Source organism: Vicugna pacos, chromosome 3 (genome assembly GCF_048564905.1).
Source record: "Vicugna pacos chromosome 3, VicPac4, whole genome shotgun sequence".
Classification (NCBI taxonomy): Eukaryota; Metazoa; Chordata; class Mammalia; order Artiodactyla; family Camelidae; genus Vicugna; species Vicugna pacos.
Window position 1 is genome coordinate 57,213,049 of NC_132989.1, and position 23,771 is coordinate 57,236,819.

General features: G+C 34.4%; 1 protein-coding gene across 5 annotated transcripts in view; it reads left to right on the forward strand.

Annotated features, from left to right (window-relative positions):
- Window positions 1–23,771, forward strand: part of ARB2A (ARB2 cotranscriptional regulator A) — a 366,466-nt gene that overhangs the window by 22,367 nt on the left and 320,328 nt on the right. For 3 of the 5 annotated variants that reach the window (XM_072958398.1, XM_072958401.1, XM_072958399.1), the window contains exons 2-4: window positions 6,048–6,171; window positions 14,054–14,155; window positions 18,387–18,487. In XM_072958398.1, the coding sequence (XP_072814499.1) occupies window positions 6,066–6,171; window positions 14,054–14,155; window positions 18,387–18,487 (309 nt within the window). In that variant the 5' untranslated portion in view covers window positions 6,048–6,065. The remainder of the gene's footprint in view (window positions 1–6,047; window positions 6,172–14,053; window positions 14,156–18,386; window positions 18,488–23,771) is intronic. The other 2 variants (XM_072958400.1, XM_072958402.1) reach the window with 1 other exon arrangement.

Here is a 23,771-nt window from a genome sequence, read left to right on the forward strand (position 1 = left end):
TTTGATTCTGTTTTAGCATTGTCTTGCAGATATTCTAAATTTTTCTTTGTAGCCTTGTTGAGTTTCTGTCTTTTTGGTAACCAAAAAGCATCGTGAAACCTAACCAGATGTCTATCAATTTTGGAAACTGTTATAAAGACACAATACTGCAATATTAGTTTCTTCTAAAGTCTTTGTATTTGATAGACCTTAACTTTTGACTCCTTCTTTCAGATGCTTAATTTGCTAAAGGACTGTGAGGAATGATGGGGAATGATTTTTTTTTTAAATAGATGTGCAACAGCTTGACAAATAGTTTATTTGTTTCAGTTTGTTTCCAGTTTAAGAATTACATATTTTTTATTGATTTATTGCTTTCTATTTTTTTATTGAAGTATAGCTGATTTACAATACTGTGTTAGTCTTGGTTGTACAGCAAAGTGATTCAATTTTGTGTGTGTGTGTGTGTAGTTCAGATTATTTTCCACTATGGGTCGTTACAAGATATTGAATATAGTTTCCAGTGCTATACCATAAATCCTTGTTGCTTGTCTATTTTGCATATAGTAGTTCTATCTGTTGATCCTATATTCCTAATTTATCCCTACTTCCTTTTCCCCTTTGATAACCATAAGTATGTTTTCTATGTCTGTGAGTTTGTTTCTGTTTTGTATATAGAGTCATTGGTTTTATTTTTTAGATTCCACATATGAATGATACCATATAATATCTGTCTTTCTCTGTTTGACTTAATTTACTAAGTATAATATTCTCTAGGTCCATCCATGTTGCTGCAAATGGCAATATTTCATTCTTTTTTATGGCTGAGGAATATTCCATTGTGATGAGGAGAAATTTTTATCCATCTTAACTCTGAATAGCAAGCCAAATAGATTGAGACAATTTTGGTGGACAGCTTTTGTCTTTATATATGTAATTAACTTCCTCCAGTTTGCCCAAGCTCCAAATTGTAATACTTTCTGTATAAATTAGTACAGAAGAGTGAGAACGTTCTGTAGATAAAGAAACTGGAATGGTTTTACTAGTTGGAGTTGAGTCGTTTGACTCTACCAGCATGATACAGTAGAAGGAGCCATAACTAGGAATCAGAAGAATCCCAACCACTCCTTACTGCCTGGATTGCCCTAGCCAGGTTACTTAGCTTCTCAAAATCCAGGTTGCCTCGTGTCTGTAACGTGCAGATATGTCAACTCTGCCTACCCATGCCAGTTGTGGCAATGACCAAATAAGATAATGGGTGTGAAAGGACTTGGTGACTTTGTGAATAACATGCACATTTAGGGAGAATAGTGTTCTTCTTTGGACACAGCTTTAATCTAAATGAAGGTGGAACTCACAAACTTGAACTTTTCCAGATACATGTTTTAATAAGATTGGAAAAACAAATTATATAAAAATTAATTAAAATTCCATTATGATTATATCTATGCAGCCTTGGAAACCCAAGTCAACTCAACAAGTGTTTATTGTCAGGCTTTATTGTTTATTTTTAGGATTCATCCAAATGATGCACATTGAAAGTTTCTCATTCCTATAAGCTGAATTGATAAGGATATCCGTTTTGGAGTTTCAGCACATAGTAATTAGACCCAAATGATTTCTGATATTATGTGGGTTACTGATATTTATAAAGGAATTTATAGTTCGTAAAATGTCTTTGTCTGCATTTTCATATAATCTTCATAATTACCCTGTAACGTGAAGTGCTTTTATTTTCTGTGTTATTCCCAATAACTAGTAGTTGTACCCTTCTCGAGATCACTTAGTTACTAGGTGGTGGAATCAAGGTTAAAAACCTGGATTTCTCATCCCAAACCTCATCACATTTCTTGAGAAGCCAAGGAATTATTTTAGATGTGCTTGGATTCAAACCAGGTATTTCCACTTTGAACTAAACCTTGAAGCCTCTGTTTTCTGTGAACTAAGAATGCATATTACCCTGGGCTTTTTCTTCCACGTCTGCTCCAGTCTGATGCCTTTATTCTCTAGCCTCTTCCCCATTGCCCATATGTCTGTCTGTCTGTCTCTCTCTCTATCTCTCTCTGTCTCTGTCTCTGTCTCTGTCTCTCTCTCTCTCTCACACACACACACACACACGCACACAGACACACACAATCTCTCTCTCTCTCATACTCTCACTCTCCAGAGCATACATTTTCACACTGTTGCCTAAGAACTATAAGCTGTCCAGGACTATTATTAACTGACCTTTGTGGATGAGCAACTTCTGAGTAACATGCCTATTTTAACTATATTTTGGGTAGGTCTTTGGTTCCTCAGAAATCTCTGGTACCCATTTACTTGCTATGTTTTTAATTGCGGGTAGGCTCTCATGATTTGAATTTCCAGAGCTTGGCTTAGCATTGATTTGAGACCAAACCAGCTAGTTCCAAGTGTCCCAGGGTATTAACTCAATTTTACTCGTCCTGTGATATATTTTGTACTTTCTCATCATTGCACTCAGAATGTGAGGTAGAAAGGCCTTCTGTTGCGAAGTCATCTATGTCTAGGTCCAATTTAATACCTGCCTCAAAACACAGGAAACTGAGGCTTCTATGTATCTTTGTGTACATTTACAAGTGCTCATGCTGTATTTCGAGCAAGCAGGGAAAATAAGAAATATTCTACTGTTTGATGTTTTGAAATACTGACTGGATAAAGATTACACATGACAAGTTATTTATAGCTTTATTTATACATTGTGGATTCTCTGTTGGAATCATAGAAGGGAAGGAGATATGATAATTGCTTTGTGTAGTTCACAGAATGAAATCGCAAACTGAGATGTTTCGCATCTAGTTTATACTGTAACCATTTCTAGGAAACCATATTTAAACAGCAGTGGTTATCATGAAGTATACAGCATGTCAACTGTGTCCCAATTCACATCAGTAAAATCCTTCCACCACTTTATTCCCTATAACCTAACTTCCATCAGATAATACTAAATAAACTATGTCGAGTGCACGTATTAATATTATATCAAATGTATAAAACGGCTTGCTGGCTGCATTTTCAGTCATGTTTATCTGTGGTCATGCAGGTTATAACTCTGAATTTTTATTAGGAAAACTAAATTGAGAATTTATAATATTCCTGATTTAGTTTCACCAGCTGTGCCACAGCCAAGGAAAATAACTCTAGAGGGTAAAAATCTAACAGTGAATAAGAAAGCAGTAGACAAATTGCTTTTGCTTCATGCCTACCTGCTTTGCATCTGCTGCTATAAGGTTTAGGGTCAACGATAGTAATTAGTAGTCTCCTAACTTGTGTAGGATCCTTCAGTGAATTGTGATGTGTATTTATAGGTTGTCTCATATAAAATAAGAATAATGATTATTAATTGATATGTAATCTTGGGAGTGTTGAAAGTGATTCTTTAATATGTGAATTGCCTTTTTTCCCCCTCTATCTTTTATTCATTTATTTGTAAATCTGACAAAATTCATTGAGCTTCAAATGTACCAGACATTATACTAGTAACAGACCTGATTCTTGTCCTCATGGAGATCAAAGTCTAACAGCAGAATGTGTTATTAAACATTTCAGAGTAGTTAGGACTTTTTTTTTCAAGCTTCACTGAGATATAATTGACATGTAACAAGTAAATGTAAGCATGTGATATGATGATTTGATTTATGTATGTATCGTAAAACGATTACCACAATATGGTTAGTTAACACGTCCATCACCTCACATAATTATTACCTTTTTTTTTTTTTTGGTGAGAACTTTTAAGATCTACTCTCCCAGCAACTTTCAAGTATACAACACAGCATTGTTAACTACAGTCACCATGCTGTACGTTGGATACCCAGAGTTTTAAAATGTGAATATTGAAAATGACTCTAACATCAAAAATATTTTATAATTTTGCCGTCATTGAAACAATCACAATGAAGTAACTGTATAAATTATTCTATTTAGAAATTAGGCAATTTGAGACCAATGAAAAACAACCTAACAGTTCATATTTAGCATACTGGATTGGCAGAGGAATAGGGTAAAAAAATGCAAGAAATCGCCTGTAAATAGTTAATTTAGTTTTTGAATTGTTAGTGAAGAGCACTGTCTGGAATCTCTCATTATGAACATTTCTATTTCGTTTCTGCTACAGGATGGTAGATAATAAGGAGTTGCTGATGAAACTTGTGTGCGTACTTGCGGGACTTTACAGATTAAACTGATTCCTGAATGTAAATAGAGAGCCCTTAGGAATATTGCTTTTTTATAATAACATTCTAATGGTCAGTCTGGGTCTTAGGTATTTTATTTGTGGTAGTGTGACAGTTTGATTTGGTCACCAGAGAGTAAGCCCCACCTGGGCTGTGACCATGTTTTATTCACCATTGCACACTGCCTACCCTATAGACTAAAAAAGGTTTCTTGAAGGAATATGGAGATATTTCATCCATGTAGAGATTTGAGTTACCTACTCACAGAAGAAAAATAACAACTACTTCCATGCTAATAGAAAATGCTTTACCAGTCAGAAATAGTCTCATAGTCTAGTAAGGAAACCTCACATCATTGAGAAGCAATAATACTGGTCAGTAATAGCAATGACTATTGACTAATGACTATATATACCTTCTATAATATTAATTCTCAACCACTATTATATGAGCTATATTTTATAAATGAGGAAACTGAAGATTTTGAATATTAAGTGACTTGTTCGTGGCCACAGAGCTATTATTAAGTGGTGAAGCTAGGATACATTTGCAACAGTTAAATAATACAAGCCAACACATGTTGGGCACTTAATTATGCATTAGCCACTATGCTAAATGTTTTACATTTAACTTCACTGTGATACTATGAGGGAAGCATTATTATATTTCCATTTTACAGATGTGGAAAATGGGGCATAGAGAAGTTAAGTAATTTCTCAAGGGCACGTGGCCAGTTAGTGGTAGAGCTAGAGGGCCCTTCCTCTTACACTGTCCCACCTACAGTTAGAATTGAGAAAAGGGCAGCATTGCTGTATGACCCTTGGAACATTCATAGTTTAAGAATATTATTTTCAATATTATTATTATCTTTAAGTATTTTCTGCTCTACTCTGCTGATTACAAAAATGCTTCGGTTTTTAAAGATAATTGTAAAATACACCTCTGAGTGGAAACTCCAGTTTGCTTTTTGGGTAATAAGTGAATCAATCAGAGGAATATTCAATCTTGTTTTATTGCAATTTTTATACAATTTCATTAACAAGTATGGATTGACTAGTTCATTTTAATTTAGTTTAATTTTTGCTATTATCAGTGTTACATGTTTTCTTTTAAGCTTTAAGAATAGTGGTTTTTTATTTTTTTTTTTCCTGTTTGTAGGCACCCTGGGAGAAACCATCTGTATAGTTCAAATGGCTTCTCTTTGGCCAAGGCAGAGCAGAATTAGATTTTAATAAATCGTAATTTTATATTATGATTGCTTACTGGAGTGCCATTTATAGAGTATGGCTTCCATACATTGAATTTGACATAGTTCCTTGTTTATTAAAAGGGCTATTTTTTTCCCTTAAAGTTGTATTTTGAATTATGCTAGAGGTAATTTATGGCTACTTTGTGTATTTTTCCTCTGCCTGTCTGCATGTCCAGGAGGAAAACATTCTGACCTTGTAAATGGCAGTTTACAGTTGATTTTAAAAGAAATTTTAAGTTTTTGGAACTACCTGGAGATAAGTTTTTTTTTTTTTCTAATTAGACGTTAAAGAACTAAACCTAAATAGTAAGTTTAGCTAATTCAATTCAGCAGCATTAGGTTTCTGAATGTAGAAGGCATTGTGTTTGGTGGTAGGAGAGATATCAAGATGACAAAAATTTGATACCTCTATCCTGAGGCTTGTAATTTGTTAGCTGACTCAAGCAAATACATAAATAAGTAAAATGCAAGGCAGGCAACAATGAGTACTGTGGTATGGGCATCAACAAAGTACAGTGAGAAATCAGGATAGAGAGATTAATCCTAACTGGGAGGATCTAGGAAGTTCTCATGGAGTAGGTAGGATTGAGTAGAGCTTAATTTATTGCTTTCATTCATTCTAGACTGTCTTCTGAAGATTGATGTCTATTTCCTTGAGCTCTTTAATTTTGTTGACAATTTGGATAAGCATGGCACAAATCCAGCAGGGAGGTCCAGATGAAAAAGAAAAGACAACAGCACTGAAAGGTACATACTTAATTTGCTTTTTCAGGATATTTTCATTATGCCTGATGAAGATACAGGAATATTTAGGTGACCTTACATTCATTTCAATTCTAAAATAAGAATATCAGTACTTAATCTATTTGTAATTATTTGTATCCCTCACAGCAGTTACCTCAGTACCTTGAGATGTAGTATATACTTAGTAAATAAATCATAGAATCATGTAAGTTTACAGCTTTAAGAATTCTTAATGCTTTTCTAATTCAAGGTCATGTATGTAATGGTAAAACTAACACTAGAGGTGTTTTGAGTCAAGACTAGTGTAACCCTTACCATATTTTTGTTGTTTGAAATGTCGTACTAGGTTAGGATAATAACCTGCCTAATCCTGTATTCTGTGTTTGTGGTGTTGGCACTAGGGATATTTTATGAGAAGCCCTCCATAAGAAGGAATCTGCCTTAGACATTCTTTGGGAATTTGGGAGCTCTAGACTTAAAAAAATCTGTTATCTAAAATAATTTTACTCGTAAAAGAAGTTTCCATTGTTGAGCTATAAGGTTTTTTCATTATCATATATTTCAATCTATCTAGTGACTTGCCCAAGATCAGGTCATCTAAATAACTTGTTCAAGGTCTCACAATTTCTTTATTTGATGGTGGAAAACAAAAACCTTAAGGATTTTCCGAATGTTGAGATGCCAGCTCTGCCAGACAATAAGAGTCTCTTTTACTTGATTCATTGTAGAGCCTATCTAGTTTTCAAGATGCTTTGTAGGAGATGTCCCAGCTGAATATGTACCAGACTGTCTTGGCTATAGCCATTTCTCTGCATCCGTAGCTGCTGTCCTACCTTGCTGTGCCAGGCTGGAAAATAAAAATACTTAAAGAATCTCTCCTCCTACCTTCTTTTATCCCTTTTCATGAAAGCCTAAAGCACATGTAGGGTAAAGCAGACGGTTTCTTAGATAAATTTGTCTCACATTGTCCCTACTTCTAGACTTGATGAAGGGAGAGTGTACCTTACCCTTACCTCCAGAACTGGAAAATGGCTAATAACATTGCTTTCTCCCCACAAATGTGAGAGGTGATGATGTCCTGGATTAGGGTGGTAGCAGAGAGGATGAAGAAGAATGGACAGACTTTTATATTTTGAAGGTGGAGGTGACATGATTTGCTGTCGAATTAGACATGAGATGTTAGAGAAGAAACTAAGATAGCTATGAAGGTCCTTGGCCTAAATAGCTCTAAGATAGGTGCTGTCACTTAGATTAAGAAAACTGTGAAAAGCAGGCTGTGGTGGTGGTAGTGGAAAGCAAGAGTTAGGTTTTAGACATATTAAACATTAAACTGAAATTCTATTTCAACATCAAGCTGGAGAAGTTGAGAGTGGAGTTCGGGAGAGCATTAGCATTAGAGATAAAAGTTTTGGGAATTGTTAGCATAGAGCTAGTATTTAAAGTTAGGGTTCTCATTGGGATCGCCAGGGATGTCACTACAGCCAGAAGAGAGAAAAGGACTGAAGATTGCACCCTGGTGCATCTCGACCTTTGAGTCAGGAAGATGAGAAAGAACCAGTATTAGAGGCTGAAAATGAATTTCTAGTAAGATAGGCTAAGAACTAGGAGCAAGAGGGAGATCTTGAACACCTAGTGAAGAAAATGGGAGTAATTAATTTAGTCATGATTGTGAATCAGATCAGATGAGGACTGAGAATTTACTTTTGGATTTGAAAGTATGGAGGTTATTGGTGATCTTCACAAAGAGCTGATTTAGTGAGCTGATGGAAATGAAAGCCTTGTTGGAGAACTTCAGTAGAGAATGGGAAGAGAGGAATTTGAGACAGTTATAGACAGCTCTATAGAAAGTTTTACTGCATGTATGTATGCTGCTGGGAATAAACAGCACACTCAGAATAATGGTTAATTTAGAAATGAGGACAAGGAATGTTTGTGAGTTTCCATCTAGATAGTTTTTGTTGGGTTTCCACCTAGATAGCTTTTGTGCATCTTCAACCTTACTTGATAATGTGAAAATTTGATTTCTCGAGTTGTGTTTCCAATTTACACTTCCACAAGCAGTATATAAGAGTTCAGATGGATTTTCTGGATTTTAAAGGTAGTACAGTGGCGTTAAAAGAGTATGGATACAACTATCTGGATTCAAACTCAGATTTTCCCAGTTGCCATGAACAAATTGCTTACTGTCTTTGAATTTTTTTCTTCATTGGTACAATAGGAATAAGAATGCTTAGCACACATGAGCTTGTAATAATGATTAGTGAAGGAGTCAAATTGAAAATATTAGAAGGTAAAATGGCACATGAATAGCAAAGTGTATTTTATAACAAATTGACAAACTGAACAAAACATTATCCCTAAAATGGTGTTATGTATCAGTTTTTTCTTTGATGGATTGTGCTTTTGGTGTCATGTGTAAGCACTCTTTGCCTAGGCCTACTTTATGAAGATCTTCTCTTGTGTTTTCTTCTAAAAGTTTTACAGTTTTTAGATTTTACATTTAAGCTAATGATGCAGTTTGAGTTAATTTTTATATAAGGTATGAGATTTACGTCAAAGGTGGGTTTTTTGGTTTTTTTTTTGCCTATTGATGTCCAGTTACACCAGCACTATTTGTGAAAAAGACTCTCTTTCCACCATTGAATTATGTCTTCGCCTTTATCTAAAATGAACTGGGCATATTTGGGTGGGCATGTTTTGGGGGTTCTCTATTTTGTTTCATGTATCTGTGTCTCCACAATCCATATTATCTTGATTACTGAACTAAATAAGTCTTAAAATTGACTAGAGTGATTCTATTCACTTCATTCTTATTCAGAATTGTTTGGCTATTCTATGTCCTTTGCCTTTCCATACCAATTTTAAAGTAAAGTTGTCTATATCTACAAAAAAAAATGCACTGAGATTTTGATAGAAATTACATTTAAACCTATAGATGAATGTGAGGAGAATTGACATCTTTACTATATTGAGGTTTCCGATTCATGAACATGGAATGTCTCTCATTTATTTAGATCTTTGTTTCCTTCATTGACACTTTGTAATTTTCATCACGTAAGTCTTGCATATTTCTTACTAGATTTATCTGTGTCATAATTTTCAGAGTGACTGTAAGTGGTGTGTTTTTAATTTCAGTTGTTACATGTTTATTGATAGTTCATGGAAATACGGTCAAGTTTTGTGTGTTGATGTCATATTCTTTAACTTTGCTAAAGTTACTTATTAGTTCCAAGAGATTTTGGGGGTAGATTCCTTGGGATTTTCTATGTAAACCATCATGCCATTTGCTAATTGAACATTTTTATTTCTTCCTTTCCAATCTATGTGCCTTTTATCTCCTCTTTTGATTTTTTGCACTGGCTAGGACTTTCAGTACTGTGTTGAAAAACTGTGTTGAAAAAGAATAATGAAAATGGACAGTGAATGGTGCCACTCCCATTTTTAACCCTTAATTTCTAGACCTGTGAATCATGGCTATGGGAGAAATAGCACTATATATTGGACACTGATTCAGAGTATATACAGCCTTCTGGAAAATCTTGTTCCAGCCCTGCAAGATCTGCCACCCAGCTGGCACTGTAACTGAGTCATCCAAAGGCCAGTCCACTGTTCTGTTAAACTGGCTGCCTCAAGATGATGGGGAACGTGGTAAGACCAGTGAATTGCAGGAGCATGGCCCCATTGCCACACTTACTTTGCTGTGATGTGTTTCTTGATCAGAAACAATGCTATGTGGAGTTCCACGATGACAGATAAGGCATTCTGTAAGTCTGTAGATAGTAGATTTGGCAGAAGCATTCAGTATACGGCAGGCAAATCTATATCTAGATAAAGTATCTATTCCAGTAAGAACAAAACACTGCCTTTTTGATGATGGAAGGGATCTAGTGTAATCAACCTGCCATCATGTACCTGGCTGATCACCCCAGAGAATTGTGCCATATTGGGGACTAAGTGTTGGTCTTTGCTACTGGCAGATTGGACGTTCAACTGTGGCTGTGTAGCCAAGTTGGCTTTCGTGACTGAAAGTTCATATCTCTGAGCCCATGTATAACCTCCATCCCTGTCACCATGGCCACTTTGTTCTTGAGCTCACTGAGTGATGAAAGGGCTGACTGGGGAAAGAGGCTGACTGGTGTCCACAGAATGGACCATCCTATGCACTTGATCCTTAAAAATCTTTCTCTGTCGAGGTTACCTTTTAGTGAGCATTTACTTGGGACACAAATATCCTTCCACATATTTCACCCATTTAGAAAGGTCTATCCACATACCTCTTCTCCAGATTTCCTAGTCACCAGTTTTCCAGTCGTGTTCCTTCCAAATCCCTGACTATCCAGCCAAATCACTGGCCACAGCCCATGAATCATTATATCCATATCTCTTTCCAAGGAAACTGAACTGCCAAGTTCACTGCTCTCGTTACTGTCCACTGGGAGGATTTCCCCTCACCGCTGTCATTTAGGGGTGTCCTAAAAGGGAACTGTAACACTTCAGCTGTTCACTTTTGGGTGCTGTCTAAATATCATGCAGAACCATCCATAAACTAGACCCAGGTTTTCTCTTTTCTGTCAATTGATGAGGCCTTAGGTACATGCTGTTGGATAGAAGAAGGCAATGTAGCAGAAATAGAGACCATAGCCACTTGAGCCACTTTTTCATGTAACTTGCTTTTGTCCTCAGGGCCTGCTCAGTCCTGATCACATGCATACCACCTGCATTTGGTGATAAAGTACTGTTGTACACACCCAAATTTATGACTTGGTGGGTCAGTTAACACCCAATTCGTGGTGGTAAGCTAAGTTTTGTAGCCCAGTTTGTAGCCTGTGGTTAAGTGTTCAGTCTCTGCTAAGGCCCTGTAGCAGTCCCTGAGGTATTTCTCAAGAGGAGAGTAGTTATCTGCCTTGGATAGCAAGGCTTTGCTCCAAAATCCTAAGAGCCTGTGCTGTGAAGGCAGGAAAAGACTGATGTCCTACCTTGAAGAGAGTCGTACAGAGAGTGGCAATTCTATTTACTCACCCTTTTTGTTCTGTTCAGGTCTTTGGTGAATTGGATGAGGTTCATCCATATTGGGGGTTGGGGGGCAATATGCTTTACTTGGTCTACAGTTTCAAATTTTAATCTTACCCAGAAACACCTTCACAGACACACACAGATTAATGTTTAACCAGATATCTGGGTACCCAGTCAAGTTGACACGTAAAATTAGCCATCACACCATTCATCTGTCTATGGAAACTTCACCAGCTTCCCGCCTTTTGGCTATTGTGAATAGTGCTGCTGTGCACATGGGTGTACAAATATGAGTCTTTGCTTTCAGTTATTTTGGGTATCAGTGGTATTTTTCAGCCAGTTATTACATATGCTTAGTTGAAGTTTAGAATTCTAGTTGCTAAATCACTTTAATCACCAGAGGCGTATTTTAGAAAGAACAATTGTGTCACATCTGATGTATATTTACATTATAAGCATTCAGTTCTACTGTATTTTATAGGTAATTAAAGGGATTTTCAATGAAAGTGTTTTTATTATACTTGATTTTTGCTTAATCCACTGGCTTTGGAACCCAATCTCTGTGTAAAATGGTGTGTAAATCATTGCTTTCCTTTACAAAGCAGAAAAATATTTCCTGACATTTCCTTTCTACATGTCTTCGCAATGCTAATAAAGTAAAAAAAAAATCTGTATCTGGTCCTCTAGTTGACAGAAGATTGAGAAATGCCTATTTGTTTAGTTGTTCATTTTATCATTCAAGGGAGCCTTTTGGTCAAAGCAAAAGCATATTTCTGTATTCAGAAGTTTATTCTTTTTATAAGGTAATGGGAAGGGGGGTAGACTGTTCGAGGGTTGATAGAGTGTATAGAATAAAAATATGGGGATTTTGAAAGAGTACTGAGTTAGGTATTGGGAAATACATTTATTTTATTAATCCCAATTTACTATCAAGTTACAATTTTGGACAAGCCATTTTACCTGAGCTTATTTCCTTGTCTCAGAGACAGTGAAGATGATAACATGTGCTGCTATTTTATAGAGCTGTGATGATCAAATGTGGTAAAGTATGTGAGAGCTTTAAAGTGACATATAAATGTTAGGTGTCCTTTATGATCTGAGTGGGTAAAAAGAGAAAATGGATATTAAACATAATACAGCTGTGTATATATTGGATGGTTTTTGTGTGTCTGATTAAAAGATTTCTAAGTTTTGAACTGTGAAAGTTGACTGTGAAGTAAAGGAATTCAGTTCATTGGAAGGAGAGAAGTGAGCATCTTCAAACCAATTTTTGATATTAAAAATCTTCTATTTTACTGTTTTGCAAAGATTTACATGTTGTTCAGAATTTTCCTAATGAATCAGGAATATGTGAGCATGTATCTCTTTAGCCCAGTATGCATATTATGTTACTAGAGAACGTGCAAACCTTTTTTTTTTTATGTTTGCATGTTGAAAATGGTATATTTTTGTGTGAGTTGAAGTTTATTTGAAGGTTGAAGAGTTTTAAACAACTTTTTTAAACAAGTTTTTTTGATATCTTTGTGTCTTACGGAGAGAGACTAGTGACTGGAGGTAGACAAACTACTTTTTTCTCTAGCATATTTTGATGATCCCTACAAATGGATTTGTTATATCTCTGTGAGAGACAGAAATAAAAGTGTTGCTTCTGAGATTCTTCTTTTGTTAAAAAAAAAAAAAGGAGGAGGGAGACTGGTTTTCTATACCATATATCTTAGGAGCTTTTTCTCTTTAGGAACTTAAATTAGAATGAAAAATCTCAAAAACTTAAAAAAAAAACCCACATCTTTTGGGAACTGAATAAATTTGAAGTTTATCTTTTGTTTTTCTGAATTTACATATGACATTGAGATGACATATAGTGAGAATTTTTGTCTCATCCCATAATAGCCTAAAAGATACCATTGAATACTTGTTGACAGACTGATTCTAGGGATGGAGCAAGGAAACTAGAAGATTAGCCTGCAGCACCTTGTTGTAACAGAAAGGAAAGAGATACTCAAAAAAATTAAAAGATGAGACCGAGGAGCCATGATAACTGTATGTAATGTGGTATCCTGGATGGAATCCTGGAACAGAAAATGAACATTAATGGAAAAACTGATTAATAAAATCGGGGCTTAGTTGATAGTAGTATGCTAATACTGGTTTCTTCATTTTGACAAATGTACCATGGTAAGGTAGGATGTCAACAATAGGGGAAACTGGGTAAAGGCTATAAGATGCTATCTGTACTGCACTGTCATCTTTCAACTTTTTTGTAAATCTAAAACAACTCTAAAATAAAATGTTTACTTAAAAAACCTTGTTTATAATTTTTTGATTATATAGGATCAAATGATGTAAAGAATAAAAACTGCTTTGTATTAGCCAATTTTCTCCAGTGAGCATGTTTTATTTTAATATTGTGATTTTCCCTTCTAAAAATAGAATAATATACTATATTACCAATATTTAGATCTTTAAGTTCCCTTGTTTGTAAACAGTAGTTTTATTTATATGTAAGATTTAGTGACCTTTTGAAAGTCATATTAATATCTGAAACTTTTAAAACAACTGAGAGAGGTTAATAAGGTACAAATTAATAGCTGTGTATTTTGAAGGGAAGAAGTTAATAATTTGTCACAGTGATATATAGGATCGGAGTTGTAATTGTTTTGAGAATTACTCTTTTGAAAGTGCTTATGTTGATGCTGTACCTCATCATAATATAGCACTTTGAGAAGTTAAAAATTTAATAATATTATCAGTTAAGACAACACGTAAAAAGTAATCTAATAGGATAAAAATAATATAAAATAATTTAAAATATAATCTTTGATATTAATTATGAAAATGAATATAAATTAATTTCATATCATTTCTTTTCTAGATTTATTATCTAGGATAGATTTGGATGAACTAATGAAAAAAGATGAACCACCTCTTGATTTTCCTGATACCCTGGAAGGATTTGAATATGCTTTTAATGAAAGTAAGTGGTGTGTGCTCTGTGTAAGATTTATAGTTTAACAATGCTAAATGGATCATAGGGTAGATACTACTCGTTACTTTTATTTGCCAGATAGAATGTTTTATGTGTTTCTTTTGAGAAATAATGTCTTATCCTTTCATGATGAAATTCTTCATTCAAGTAAGAGAACCAGGGTATAATTTCCCATAGTTGTCTAGTCACTTAAACCAATAGATGTGAATTTGAATGAGCTTAATGTATTTTCAGTCTTGAGTGTTCAACTGTCTGGCACCCAACTGGAACTCCCAGTTAAATTATATAGAAAGATGCTACTATTTCACATGTTATTTAAAATGGAGTGACTGGTAATAACTATCTGTGACACTATTTTAAAGCATAATACTCAATTCTATGATTTTTTTAGGCAATATTTTTATTGTAAAATGTATTAATTAAGTTACAAATAAAATAAGCTTGCACTTGGGATTTGGAAGAACATACCATAGACCTCAAGGATGTTTCTGGAACAAAAAACCATGAATCATTGGATTAATAACATTGTAATACTTGAAGCGTGATGTTATTACAGGCCAGGTAGCATTTGGGTTGTAGCTTTCTATTTGTTTCTCTGCATCAACTAAATTGGTGATCTGTCATTATTGTGTTAGTGGATATCCCTTTACAGTATCAGTTACAAGTGTTAGAACTTACGTTGACTGTCTCTATACACTAGAATATTAAGCCAGTGTAAAGAAGATATTAGAAACTTTGATTTCTTTTCTGATACTAATTTTCATTCTTTTCAATACAGGACATCTTATGCTAAAGCTATGTATGAGTAGTAATATTTTGTTTCTTTAAATTTCTCTATAATTTAATTAATGGAGTCAAATGAGCACTGAGACTAACATTGCCTCTGCTCCTTTGAAACAATTACCAGATTCTTCTTTCAGAACAGGGATCAGGGAATGTGTTGGTAGTGTGGGCAAACCATAGAACTATGTTTGCTTTATGGATAGAAGACATCAGTTTTCACTGAAGTCTGTCTTTCATCTTCCTTGAACATATCTGAAAGGGAGTGAAAAACAAAGAAGCAATACACTTTTATCTCTCACTTTCTTAGCAGATATATTCACACACACACACACACACACACACACACCTTTGCTTACCTCTGTACACCCTTGCATGCTCATACCCTGGCCTCACTTTTGTACACATCTATATCTTTGTACACACATGTGCCCTTTTATGTACATACACCTAAATACATATGTACCCTAGTACACACCTACCACTTATTTTTTAAAACACCCTGGGCATTGTCTTGTATTAATATAAACCGACAGTATGAGGTAAAAATGCTTGCATTCCAATGAGAGACTGTCACTTTTATGGCTTTTATTTCTAGCATGATACAGTTCAGGGCTGAATTCAGGGTTAATGGTGAATTTTTTCAAAGAGGTGAGGATTTGAAACCAGGAAACTATGTCTCAGTATTAAACCCCTAAAAGGGCAGTTCTAACTTAGTATCTTCAGGGACTTCCTTTTCAGAATTTATGTGTGTAAAACTATTAATGAAAGCTTTGACTTGAAACTTTTGTTACCCAATTGAAGATGCTTCTAATTTTTTCTAAAGAATTTTAAAGTTCTTAGTTGGGTAAAAGAAGAATTTGGATATAAAGTTCACTCTAAGCAAAAAAACAAAAAAACAGAAAAACAACTGTAACAAAGGGGAAGAGTTTGTTTTTACCTGCATCAAACATACCTTATTCTTTCAAATTACTGTATCTTTTCAAATACTCTTTGGGCTTAAAATTCCTGTTTAGCTGTTCTCCAGTTGTTTTAGTTATATGAGGCTCAGCTCAAATGCCCTTGCTTTGGAGGATGAAAGTGCAATCTTTTCCCCTCACCCACGTGCTCTACGCCCTGGTGCAATATTATGAGGAAGCACACATTTGTATCAAAATAAATAATTGGACTGTGGGACAAATCATTTGATTTGAATCTTGTTGCCCATGTTAGCTTGATATCTATTGAACTCTTAGTACATGCCAGAAAGTGTCCTCGATACTTTCACTTTATTGATTCATTTAGGGCATTTATCGTTTATTTTGGGTCCCAGATTCTACTACAAATCTGATAAAATATGTGGATAAACTTTTCAGAATAACATGCATTTGAGTATACGTGTGAAATTTTACAACTGATTTTAGGGGACCCTAAACTAAAGTGACCTAAATCAGACCTCTGACAGTTGCTGAAGAGATTTTCCAAAGCTTTGAAAGATGATAGATTTACAAATTCAACCATAAAGTAAGTGATCCAGGTATCTTTCTGGTTGAGAGAGCTTATTTTCTTTGCCTCTTTACTTCTTATCACTTTTAACACTTGACAGGGATGATTTGCTCTAAAGTATCAAAATCTTTATGACTTTATGAGAATTATGATGTCCAAAATGAGTAGAGATTTTTTTTTTAAAAAGTTCTCTTTGAGATGTAGATACAGGTAGTCTCTTAAACCCACTTACTATCTAAGGAAGCCAGTTCCTTGTCACACAGCGATCTCACAGAGAATACACTCCAAATTTCAGCTCCTGTCATATTACACATTACTTATGTCATGTACCTTTAAGGTTGCTTTAGTCCAAATCATAAGTATAAGATTTGCAAATGCCTTCAATCTACTTGCATTGGTATCCTAAATGGGAATTTACCTCTCCCAGGAAGAAAAAGATAGATATACCTTATAATTTATATGGCATCATCTGACCATAAAAGAGTGTTCTAATAATCCAGCACAGTGTCTTATATTGAGTATTAAAGAACTTTATAAATAAGGATTAACCCTTATTATATATATGAAAAATATCAATTTTATATGTGGTAAAATCAATTCATAAAAATAGGGAAATAGTTTTACTTAGGGTAGTATATTTCCTGGGTTCAGTTTCAGTGCCATGACTTTTCTTTCAAGTCTTTCTTCACTCTTGCTTGCCCTCATTGCATAGAAGTCAAATACTAACTCCATTCAGCTTGATCATTTCCCTCTTCTGCCCCTAAAGCCTTTCTTGTGCCTCATCACTCATAGGACAAAGTCCAAACCCAGTTGTTTGAGCCTTCTACCATATGACCTCATCATGCCCTCCAATGTTGTAGTACACTGTTTGGTTCAGTACTCTTTCTGTTTCTTTTAAATGGAGTTGTTCACCATTATTTGAAGTCACTGTCATTTTTCAAAATTCTCTTTATGATACCTGAGTCTGGGAGGGGAGGTGTCAAAGCAGTTGGCCTGTGGTCTTTTTCTCTCCTGTATATGAGGGAAATATTCCTGGGGAAAGAAAGAAGACAGGTGGCCTGGTCTATTACGAGGAGAATCCTTATCTTTGGAATATTTTGAGCAGGATAACTGCTTTGGCATTGCTTATGTCAGCAAACTTATAACTACAGATATGTAAAGCACGTTCCTCTGAAAAATATCACATGAACAGTACAACTCTCTGGCCCATAAAATGAAACTATTTTATGCCCATCATGCTCACCAATGTGTGAGGTAACCAATATGCCTCACTTGAAGGCATCATCTCTTCTGGAGCAGAGAATGCTCTCCATTGGGAGGAAAGGACCTGGGAAGACATGACTGGGCTGTTCTAGACCTCTCCCTGCTTGGCCTTGCCTCCTGATTGCTTGTACCCAATTTTCGTTTGCAGTCCTACTCTTATTTCAATTCCTGGTTGAGAAATCCCACTGAAACCTTCTTAACCTATTCTAGCCTGTACGGATCCTTCATTTTTCCAAACTTATTTTAGACTTTATTGTGTATATGAATTGCCTATAGGGTTTTTCAGATTGTTGACTTACTTTATTCTTGCTGAACTTTCTGAAAAGTTGCTTAACTTTTTGATATTTATGCTTTTCACTCCCCAGGTAGCCTCTAAGCTTAAGAATGGGGACCATTTTCATGGCTATAGTTGGCAAAGATCCTTATGCAGTGTAAGCCCTCAAATACTGTTAATTTGCTTTGGAGTAGAGAAACGAAGATAAAAAACATAGCATTTGAGTAATTGGGGTCATTCTTTTATACTGTTTCTATGTTTGCATCATGCTGATGTTTGAGGGAAAAAAATCTAATGAAAAGATGAAACTGTTCTGAGAAAGATATTTTAAGTTTTTATCAGGCATTATTTATTGTACCTACCATATTATTATAAATGTACTCTGAATCATAGCAATATTGTTTGTTTGTCTTCTAGAGGGGCAATTAAGGCACATAAAAACTGGAGAACCATTTGTTTTTAACTACCGGGAAGACTTGCACAGATGGAACCAGAAAAGATACGAAGCTCTAGGAGAGGTATGGTCATATATGCAACTTCAACCTTGTTTTTTTCCCAATTTTAAATAGTCAGAATAAAGGCTTTGAAGCTGAAGCAGTAAATGCACTCTGTATAAAAGGAAGTAGAAAAGGTTTTTGCATTTTTGTCAGATTATTTTTAATGGTAATGTTAGAAACATATTCTCAGTTTAAAAGGTTATGTTTTTACACAGATATATCCTTGCCATGACCTTAATATTTTGGTGAGTCATTGTAAGGAAAACAAATTCATGCTAAATTTTAATTTTTTTTTTTTTACATGTTTTTAAGAGGTTCACTCCTCTGTTGTGCCAGGAAGAATGAACGTTCTTTTACGTGCTTTTCTAAAGCAAAAAACATAAAGAATTAACCTATGTTAACTATGTGAAGTGAAGGATGCGTTAGTTATTCTGATCCTGACAATCATTCTACAATGTATATATATGACAAATCTTCTCATTGTGTATTTTAAATACATACAATTACATTTGTCAATTATTCCTCAATAAAGGTTAAACGAAGTGCTTATCTATATAAGAAGATCGGTATTTGGTTAATAAATTGGATCTAACCTACTTACCTTTGACTTGATAAAGGATTAGACCTTGTGAAACATTAGACACCTCACATGCTACCACTGGTCGGAAACTTTAAAAACATCATTTGTCATTTAGGTGAATGTTTTATTACAGCTAAAGTTTTACTCATTCATATCTTACTAAGAATTTTTAATAAAAACGCATATGGACACATTTGTTTAGTGCAGTAACTAGACAACTATTTTACTTCTCTAAGGAAAAGCTGAAGTTTCTATTTTTTTTTTGTTCTTTAATAAAGTAGTAAAAATGAATTATTTGGTTAAGCAGTAGCATAAAGAATATATGAAACTTAGTTTATGTTTTCTGGGAGACAGTTTCCATGCATCTCTTGATTTCTGCATGTCTCTGAGCAAAGATATTGACAGTTTTTGTTTGGGACCATCTATTCAATGATATTTGTAAGGGAAATAGCCTTAGAAGATAGAGATTTTGTCTTCCTCTAACTCAAAGGGCACATTTGTTTGTTGACCAAGCTATTAAAGATAACTCACCTCCTTTACCCCACTGGTGGCAAAGGATGACCAGGTTTGCTTGCAACCCCCTTATAAGATTGGGCCTTGTAAGTTTGAGGTTCCACAGCTGTGAAACAGTGCCACTGTGTGCCCAGCCTCTACCCTTGGTCTATCCACAGTGCCTCTTTGGGACTTGAGGGGCAAGGGGAACAGATGAAAACATGAAGCTCATGCTGCGTGCTGTCCTCTGAGTAATAGAGTTCTTTGTCTCTTGCCCAGGAGTGTAGTGTCTTCTGGCCACATCCATGAAACTGTAGCAGGCTAACTTGTCACCTTGCAAGCAGGGTGAAATCACAGGCTCTTCACAATTCTTGATGTTGTTCTCCAGCATTAATAACTTAAGTATATTTAACATTCCTGAATGATTTCTGCTGTACATTAAGACAATTGTTTCCCTGCTTACATATGAGTTAATTATATGCTGCAAACTGGTAATATTTTGATTATGGGATATCCGTACTGTATGGCCTTAAAAAAGGACTGGGATTGATTGACTGACTGATTATTTATTTATTTATTTAAAATGGGGACTACATTTTACTCTTTTCTGTAAGCCATGAATGTTTGTTTACTTGGACAGGTGCTGTCCCCTAAACATACCTTGTCCTTTTCGGCATCTGTATCTTTTTCACTCTCAACCTCTATCCTCCAACATCACCTATTGCCTCCTGATTGCTTGTACCCAATTTTCATTTGGATAATCCCATGTGTAAGTGATCCCTTTCACCTGGAATGGCCTATCTAATTCTTTGGATATTCGGAGGGTCACAGATTTATTTTTGGTGAACCTTACTCCATGATAATCAAAATATTTTGAATTTTCACTTCAATGATTATATGTGTGTATATATATATATATATATTTTTATATATATATATATTTTATATATATATATATATATTTAGAGACAGAGAGAAAATATTCTGCATTTTCTAGATTACCACCTCCTGTGCTTCCATTCACATTTGTGTTCATGATCAAGTTGGCCTCAGGTGATCCCAAAGTCTCCAAATCACAGAATTTAACTTTGAATGCAGTTTTTCTCAAATTTAGATTAGTGAACCTCTCAGCTTTCAAGTACCAATCCCTTTTATTTTCCAGTATACTAATCAAAAGTAAACATAACTTTCTGGCATAAACTCAGCCAGACAAAAAACCAGAGTTGGAGAGGAAAAGTCTGGTTGTTATGGCATTTGTTCTGTACCGTCTTGCTTCTTATGTCTTATTTGGAATACTTGTTTTCATTGTTAATTTCAGTGTTGAAGGTAGGTTATTAATTGAATTTCATTTTCTATATCTTAGGAGTGAGTTGTGTGAATTCTAGTTACATATCAATAGTAACATAAGTTTCATAGTGATTTTGCTTAGGGTTAATGATAGTGGAATTCAACACACATGTGGGACTGTCTTTTTGTCCATACTCCTTAATGTTTATTTCCGAGCTCTGCCATGAGTTTGATTTAATCAGCCAACTGTTCTTCATTCATACATTGTACTTTTATCTCACACTGTTTTCTCTCTTTGAAATGCCCTTTCTCCTTTGTTCACTACATTCCACCTCCACTTTTCTTCAGGTTTTGGCTCAGATGTCTCTTTTAGGAAGCCTTCCCTCATGTCCTCTGCTACAGTCTTTCTTTCTTCTCAATTTCCTTACTTCCCATCCTCTTTTTCTTCCTACCTTGTCTTACTATAAAAATGATTTAAGTTGACTTTAAAGTTGAATGCTTTTTAACAAGATTAAAAAGTAATTTACAAATAAATAATAGAATTTTTAAGAAGAAAATACTGTTAGTAAAGGCATGAGTTTCTTTTATATCTCTGATGGTACTTCACTATGTGTTACATTTTTTTATGCCTTTCTTTAAGCAATTTGGAGAAACTTTCTGTGTCATGATGTCTGTTGAATAATAGATGTGTATAATACAAATATATAAACTGTGGGTATAAATTCCAGATCTGTGCATTTTAGAGAATTTCTTAATGTTAGAATTTAAATGTAGACACATTTTCTTATTGGAAGAAAGGGAAATGATACATAGATGATACATTTCCTGTTTATTGAGCTAAGCAATTTTTAACTTTTATTCTCATTCTTATTTAAGTTCCAGCAGTTTGACTATTAAAAGCTTTGCTTATGAAAATTATTTGATAAAAATAGACTATATTTGTGGCAGATTCTGTTGAAAAATTTTTAACACTCATAGTCAAACTCTAGACTTACATCACCGTAATTCCAAAAATCTAAGTTCTCGTATAACTGTCTACAGTTCCTAGAAAACAAATAAACCTTTATATTTAAATGCTAGAAATAGTTTAGTACTTCATATTACCAATAAGATCCCCAGTTCCATTAAGCAAGAACCTGTATAAAGCCTCTCACCACAATGTCCTGGATGTTGAAGCTCTGAAAAAACTCCTTTCTTCTCAGTGATGGATAGGATGTAATTCAGCAATTTCAGTTTATTGCCTGGGAGGGACTCTGCTTTAATAAACAGCTTTTGATATGCTTAAGATTGAAGTTCTAAGGAAACAGATTTTGACTTCAGCCAACAATCTAAACCAAAACCCCTTATGTTTTTTTTAGTGTTTTCCTACTGAATATTGAGTTTTGTCTTCAGCTGAGAGGTACTATATATGTTTCACAACTGCCGTTTTAGTTTATGTTTATTTCTCTCTTAAGGAGATTATTATAGCAGTCATTCAGCAGAAATTGTTTTTAAGACTTGCTCCTGAAATGCTCTATCATTTCTATGTAAATTAAACTTATTGTGTAAGTAAAATAAACTGAGATGTCAGTTTCTTTTTAGAATGCATTGCTATAACTATGCAAAAGAATACTCTTTACATTCACATAGTTACATTTTTATAGTCAAACAAATGCTTTTGCTAATATGTATATTTTTTTACTATCTACATATAGCTTGATAAAAACATATAGCCTTTAATAAGTTTGCGTAATTTCTCTAAATTTAGAAAGATTCTTTCAGTGTAAGGAAGTGAGAGAGTGGTGTGAAAGGGTAATTTTCAAAATAGAAGTCTTTGGTGTATATATCTTGGAGCTGAACACCAGGGAATAATGTTTCTGGTAGACTCAATTAGAAAGACTAGAAGGGCTATGATGTTAAGTAGTAAATAAAATGGTAAATTGTCAACTATCTCTTTCATGTCAATACCGAATTATTATTAAATGGAAAAATACTAATCCAGCAGAGATATTAATGAAGGAGAGATTTGACTTTCTTACCTGATTTAAGTCTTTGCATTTCCTTTGATATTCATCTTGTTTACTTCTTTAAAAATTAATAAATTGCCAGTGTGCTTAATTAGAGGATAACAATGATTAGGCAGTCTTATAAGCTTGGCTTTTTATTCTTGGATAGGATTACAATTACAAAAACAACTAATGGCATATTTTTCCCCCTAGACCTAAATTAGTAATATGTCTTGTAAACTAGTGGAAAACTACTGAAAAATGTTATATTTTTAATAATGAAATTGATTAAAGAATGTGGGCCAGCAGTGTCTTATGGAATGTTTTTTATGGCTATATTCAGGTGTTTGAAATAGGAGCAATTTAAAATAAGGAATAATAATATAACTTTTTATTTTAATATTCAAATATTTGAATATAATATGATTTTCTCTGTATAACTAATACCTTCATATAATGTAGAATTCTCACCGCTACTATTGTGACAGAAACAAATGTCTGGTTATCAGGAGATCTGGGTCCTAGGTCTGGCATAGCAGTATCTGTGTAATTTTAGAAAAATAATATTTCTGAGCCTCCACTATAAAATAGGAATAAAATTGTCTGTGCAGTTGTGAGGAATAAGTAAGATGCATAAATGTGATACCATTTTATATTCTTTACTATGCTGTGCAGATGTTAGGAGTGTGGAATTACAATAAAACTGTGCTATTTAAGATCTCTCATTTACCTTTATCATTAATATTATGAAAGTTTACTTTCTTGTTTTTTCTCTTCCCTTTCTCTCTCTTTGTCTATTATTACTGGCATCAAATTTATCTTCTCTGATAGAGATGAAGAAATGACTATCTGTGTAGAGTTGATTAGCAATCTCCTTTGACTTCCGTCTCTACAAGTGGGATACTATACCTGTGATGGTATGAGTTATTAGACATCTTAGAAATGAAGAAATCATCCTTGA